Here is a 6,116-nt window from a genome sequence, read left to right as displayed (position 1 = left end):
TTTGCATTTGCACCCACAAGGCGAGCGCCCAGGGCTTCGGGCGCTTTCCCCGCAGCGCACCCGGCCCCGATCCCGGCGCGGCGTCGGGGTCCCCGACAGACCCTGCAATAAGCCGTTTCCCGAGGCTCCTCCCCGAGCAGCACGCACCAAACGCTCGCCAGCCCGCGGCGTTGTTCCCGTTCCCCCGCGACGTTTCCCGCCGTGGCCGGACCCTTCCCCGCCGCCGGGCTGCAGCGCCCGTTGCCCGGCTCGGCCGAGGCGCGGCCAGAGGGGAAGCGCCCTGCAACCATCACCCCCCCCCGCTCTCCGGCTGGAAGCCGCCGCTCTCCGCCAAGGAGAGGCACCCTCCCGCCGAGGGTCTCCGCCGCCGCGGGCGGCACCGGCCGGCAGCGCGGCGCCCGGGGCGGCCGGCGGGGGCGGGGGAGGGGAGGCGGGGGCGGGGGAGCGGGGGCGGGGGGAGCCCCGCGGGCCGCAAGGGGTTAAGGCGCGGCGCGCCCCGCCGCGCGCCCCGCGGAGCCGCATCGCCCCGCGGCGGGGAGCCAATGGGCGGGCGGGCTGCGCGGGGGCTGCCCAATGGGGAGGCGCGGGGCCGGCGCTGTCAGGCGGCGGTGAGCGATGACAGCGCCGCCGGGAGAAAAAGGAGAGGGCGGGCGCGGGGCGGGACAGAGCGGGGCGGAGGCAGCGCCCGCGCCGCCAGGGACCCGCGGCGGCGCCCGGCGGAGCGCGGCGCGGCGGCCCCGGCCCTATGGGCGGGCGGGCCGGCAGCGGCGCAGAGAGGCTGCCCCCGCTGGCGCCCGCCCTCCCGGCGGCAGAGAAGGGCCCGGCACCGGCGCGGCCGCGGCCGGCGATGCGGTCGCCCAGCTGAAGGCGCGGCGCGGTCCGCTGCTCGCCCGCGGGGCCGCCCGCCGCCGGGCCATGGCCGTCCGCGGCGGCAACGCCCTGACGCCTTTCTCCATCCAGGCCATCCTCAACAAGAAGGAGGAGCGCGCCCGCCACGCGGCGGGGCGGCCGCCGCCCCCGGGAGCGGCCGGCGGCTGGCGGCTGTGCGGCGCCGCCGAGGGCCCGCCGCTCCCCTCGCCCGCCGCCGCCGCCGCCGCCGCCCGCGCCCGAGCCCCGCGGACGCCGGCGGGCTGGGACTCGGACTCGGCGCTCAGCGAAGACCCCGAGGGCGAGCGGCGCTCCGAGGAGGAGGGCGCCGGCGGCAGCGCCCGCCCCGCCGAAGCCGCGGGCGGGGGGCGGCCGGCGGCGGCGGAGGAGGCGCAGCCCCCGGAGGCGGCGGAGCGGGACGCCGCCGGCCTCAGTGACAGCGAGATGTCGGCCGCCGTCTCAGGTAGGGGCGGCCCCGCCGGCGGCCCCTCCGCACCCGCGCGGGGAGGGCGGGAGGGCCCCGGGGGGGTGGCGGGGGGGCGCTGGGAGCGGGAGACGATCGGGGCTTTCCGCCGGCCCCGCGGGGCGGTGCGACGGCCCCGGGCTGTGCCGGGGGAAAGAGCCCCCGACACGCGGTCCCGCGGGGCGAGGGAGGGCGGAGCGGGGAGAGCCCTTTGCCGGCTGAGCCCGCAGGCCGGGAGGGCGCCCGGCGCTTACCGGAGAGCGAGAAGCGCCGGCTGCCGTCGGCGGCCGTCCCGGCGGCGGGGTGGGCAGCGGCTCGGCGGGGCCTCCGCCCGCCCCGTCGCTGCAGGCTGGCCGCAAGGAGCGCGCCCGGCCGCCTGCGCGGGTGCGGGCCCTCCGAGGAGCGGGGCGCGGGGGATGTGGGTATCCCGGCGCCTGACCGCCGTGCTCTCGCCCTGCCCGCAGATCGCAGCCCGCCGGAGGAGGAGGACGGAGCGGGCAAGTGCGGGAAGCTGCTGCCGGGGGAGGAGGAGGCGGCGGCGCCGAAGCCGCGGAAGAAGCGCTCCCGCGCAGCCTTTTCCCACGCGCAGGTCTTCGAGCTGGAGCGGCGCTTCAACCACCAGCGGTACCTGTCGGGGCCCGAGCGGGCCGACCTGGCCGCCTCGCTGAAGCTCACCGAGACGCAGGTGAAGATCTGGTTCCAGAACCGGCGCTACAAGACCAAGCGGCGGCAGATGGCCGCCGACCTCCTGGCCGCCGCCCCCGCCGCCAAGAAGGTGGCCGTCAAGGTGCTGGTGCGCGACGACCAGAGACAGTACCACCCCGGCGAGGTGCTGCGGCCGCCCTCGCTGCTCTCCCTCCAGCCCTCCTACTACTACCCCTACTACTGCCTGCCCGGGTGGGCTCTGTCCACCTGCGCCGCAGCCGCCGGCACCCAGTGAGGGGCCCACATACATCCCCCCCCAGCCCGCCCCCCCCACACTGGCAGCCAGGAAACCCATCTCCCCTCTGCCACCCAGCCAGCCAGCCAGCTTCTCAGATCCAGAGCCCCAGCTGCAGCTCTCAGTGCCTCGGACAGTATTTATTATTATTTTATTGTTATTTTTATTATTAATATTATTTGGATGGTTCCTCACCCTCTCCTCTTGCAACGTAGGACTTCTCGGCCACCCCTGCCCCGACCCTCACCCCGTCCCCACCCCGCCAGCCGAGGACTCTCGCAATTCGGCACGACTAGTTCATGGTATCCATGTTGTCAGTGTATCTGGTGTAGACTTCTTGTTTGTTTGTTTGTTTTATTTCGCTTTGGATTGGTAGAGACTCGATCTTGTGTGGGAGTGAGAAAGAGAGAGAAAAAAAAGGAGAGGAAAAAAAAAAAAACAACCTGCAAAACTAAATGCAGCTCAGAAGAGATCAAGGACTCCCGCGGTGGATTGTAAGGAAGATTATTTTTGACGTCTGTTTGAGTCCTTGGTCTTCCAACTCGTTGCAAACTGAGTGTGCCTTGTATGGTGCTGAATGTAAGGAAGCCTCTTTCAGATCCCCCCTGCTCTTGTTGCCCATGTTATTCCTGTACTCCATGATCCCTGGCAAAGGATAAATATGTCACAAAAGGGTGAGACTTATATCAAAACTCCCGATTTCTTCTTTTCCTTTTTTCCTGAGATCTTTCCGTGTTCGGGGAGGGAGGAGTTACGGATTTTTCGCACTTTCCAGTTGTATTAAAGTTGTTGTTGTTGTTATTATTATTTTTATATTCAATGTGAATATTTCTAGTCAGGCTTTTTAAGAAATCAATGTAATGGGAAATTTTAATACCATCAGTGCCTTTTACAGTTCTGCAGACCTCTCCTTCAGGGGCGGGGATTTCTGATCTGCTCAGCAATATAATGACAGTCTCTTTCTTTCAAGGTAACTCATTGCTTTTTGTTTTCCTTCTTTTTTTTTTCTCCCTTTCTCTTCTAACGGCACTGTGCACTCAACTAGATTATTTACTTCAAATGAATTGTGAATGTTTGTAAGCTACCCGCTGTACTTTTTTTTATTATTATTTATAAACTTTAGTTTAACACTTAGCTCTGCCGCTTGTGTCGTTTCTGCGAGCGGACACGGATTTCCCCAGCGACTTTTTTCCCGCAGCAGACTTCAGGCTGTAGTTCAGACCACGTCCCTCCTTTACCCACTCGCACGGAGGCTGGCAGTGGCTCTGGTGGGAACCGGCAGCTCCGGCGCCGGGGATCGCGGGGCCTGGCAGAGGTCTCGCCCGCCAGTCCCCCGGGCCGCCCTGCCGCTGCGCACCGTGCAGCGCCGGGGCCGGTTCCCTCCGCGGGAAGCGGAGGGGGCGAAGGGGCTCGGGCCGGGCGCCTCAAGCGCGATTTGATAACGCGTGTCCAGGACGGAGCGATCCCCGCTGCTGCCGGAGAGCGGGCATCGCTGGTTTAATTTTCGGCTGCCCGGGTTACGGCGAGGATGCGGTACGGTCGGAGGAGCCCGGGGGACATCGAATCGGTTTCCCGGGCGAGGGCGGCCTCGCTGTGCGGGCTGGACCGGGCGGCCCGGCAGTTGCCCGTTTCCACCGGCCGTGTCGGTTTAAAACTTGGCAGCTCCCGGGGAAAGTGCGTGGGTCGGCGGATTGTTTTCTCGCCGCTGGAGCCTGGCGGGGAGGCCGGGGCCGGGGGCCGCGGGCGGGCGGGCGGAGGCTCCGGCTGGGGCTGCAGGATGGGGCTCCGCAGTCCTCGGCGAGACGGTCGAGGCCGTTTGTATCCCGACACAACCGCGATAGCCGCTTGGGGCAGCCTCCCGCCTTGGACTGAATCCCCTCCAAAGCCTCCGCGGCGAGCCCGGGCCCTCGGCGCGGTGCTGGCAGCGCATCCCCGCCGCCGGCTGCCGTCCCGCGGCCGTCCCTGCCGGGGCCAGCGCTGCCAGACGGGGCGGGCAGCCTGCGCTGGGGTGGGCAGCTCCACCCGGGGGGCCGGGGCCGGGGCCGGGCAACGGCGCTCGGATGGACCGGCCCCGGTGGTGGCTGCGGTAGTTTCTCCGTGCGGGCGGAGCCCTACGGGGCCCGCTCACAGGCGGCCGCGTCGACCGGGCGCCGCGGGTTCTCCCTCGGCGCCGGCTCCTTTCCCTCCCCGCTGCGTCGCACGGGCTTCCCGCCGGCTCCCGAGCACGGGGCGGCTCGGAGGAAGCCCCTGCTGCTCCACCGCGGTCCTTGAAAGCCGCCCCAAGAGGCGGCCGGGCTGTTTCCTTGTCAGCCCCCTCGCCCCGGCCCTCCCCGGCTGTTACTTCGCTCTCCCCAGGCTCGGGCAACCCGCGCCGCGGGCTGCCTGCCTTCGCCTCGCAGGGCAGATGCACCCAGGCTGGCACCCCCGGCTGGGGAGAGGGGCGGCGGCGGCGGCTCCCCGGGGGCTGCCCCGGCCCCAGCGCGGGCTCGGAGCGAGCTCTGTGCTCCCACAGCCGTCAGTCGTCGTGGCCCCGGGGCAATGCTTTGGGTTGGGTTTTGTTCCGCCGGGCGGGTCGGCAATCCTGCCGGCGACAGGCTCGCCCCAGATGCAGCGATCCTGGCGAGAAGGGTGCTCTCAGAGCAGACCTTTGCGGATGCGGGAAGACCGACGTTTATTAGGCCCGATCCCGAAACCCTTTTTCTTTTTTTATTTTTTTCTTTCTTCTTCCTTTTCTTTTAAAACTATTTCCTTCCGCCTTTCCCACCGCTTTCCCTCCTGGGAAAATGAAAGTTTTGGATGGCAGGAGCAGGGCCCCACGCACTTGGGAAGGTGAAGAGGAGCCCCTGCTACCCCCCGGCAGCTCAGGTTGCTCCTTTTCTTGCCCCCGGGGATGTTTCTCTGCCTGCAGCCCCGTGTGTCCCCGTGTGAGGCTTGCAACCCCAGCGACACGAACATAGAGTCGCTGACTCCGATGGCTTCGATGGGACAATTTCCACCAGCGGAGGGTTTGGCCCCGGTGGGGATGGGGAGGCAAGGCGGCGGGGGTGGCTTTCGGCGGAGCTGGTCATGGTTCCTACCGGACTCCCTGTTCGAGAGAGAGGATTATTTCGAAGCCTTCTTTTTTCCCGTAGGATACCGTGTTTTGTTATTTTGCTTCGTGCTTGCTGACGGACGTAGCGCTGTAGGAACCCGCCTGATATGAAAAGAAAGCGTCGGTCGTGAGAGCTTCCCCGGGGTTCCCCGGGCTGGAACACTGGATGACACACGCAGAATGAAGCGTCAAACTATTTTTCTTTGAATCCGGTAAAACTAAGACGCATTTTACTCGAGACAGATATCGCTGAAAAAGGTGATCCGAGTGAAGTTACTTGGAATTTTAGGATTGTGTTTAATATCGAATATTTAGGCATCGAGGATGTCTTCGTTTGACGTGGACAAAATCCGATATATGAGAAACGTCAGTATTTTGCATCGGGAAAATTTAATCGATAATTTAATGAAAATTTACGGGAATTTGGAGGCGTTTCTATTCCTGTTTTTACTGATAATTTTACGGTTTGAAATATAAAGCAAACGCTCTGAGTCTTTTTGTCTTTTCTGAATGACAAAATCTCTAGTAACCCGCGTGTAACTTTACCAAGGCCAAAGGAACTAGCCTGGATTTTCGGCGTTTAAGTTATCAGCAAACCCTGGTCTCTGACACGCTCTGTCCATCCCCCCCGAACGCACATTCAGCTCATCAGCACATCCACGGCCGCAGCATGAAAATAATCCCCCTAACGATCTGTGCCAACTTCGGCCTCTCTCCCAAACCCGAATCCGTACGGGAGCCGTGGGAATCATTTT

The 6,116-nt window shown here is 65.4% G+C and overlaps 1 protein-coding gene across 1 annotated transcript; it reads left to right on the top strand.

Annotated features, from left to right (window-relative positions):
• Positions 1 to 677: 677 nt before the first annotated feature.
• On the top strand, positions 678 to 3,357 carry NKX3-2 (NK3 homeobox 2). Its single transcript, XM_072861681.1, has 2 exons — positions 678 to 1,330; positions 1,795 to 3,357. The coding sequence occupies exons 1-2, from the start codon at positions 916 to 918 to the stop codon at positions 2,268 to 2,270; spliced, it is 891 nt and encodes a 296-aa protein (XP_072717782.1). The 5' UTR covers positions 678 to 915; the 3' UTR covers positions 2,271 to 3,357.
• The last annotated feature ends 2,759 nt before the right edge of the window (positions 3,358 to 6,116 follow it).

The sequence above is a fragment of the Ciconia boyciana genome, chromosome 5, assembly GCF_034638445.1.
Source record: "Ciconia boyciana chromosome 5, ASM3463844v1, whole genome shotgun sequence".
Classification (NCBI taxonomy): domain Eukaryota; kingdom Metazoa; phylum Chordata; class Aves; order Ciconiiformes; family Ciconiidae; genus Ciconia; species Ciconia boyciana.
This window is presented reverse-complemented; position numbering and strand designations above follow the sequence as displayed.

Coding starts and splice junctions, on each gene's coding strand:
- NKX3-2 (XM_072861681.1), top strand. CDS start 916: ATGGCCGTCCGCGGCGGCAACGCCCTGACGCCTTTCTCCATCCAGGCC. Junction 1,331..1,794: donor GATGTCGGCCGCCGTCTCAG/GTAGGGGCGGCC, acceptor CCCTGCCCGCAG/ATCGCAGCCCGCCGGAGGAG.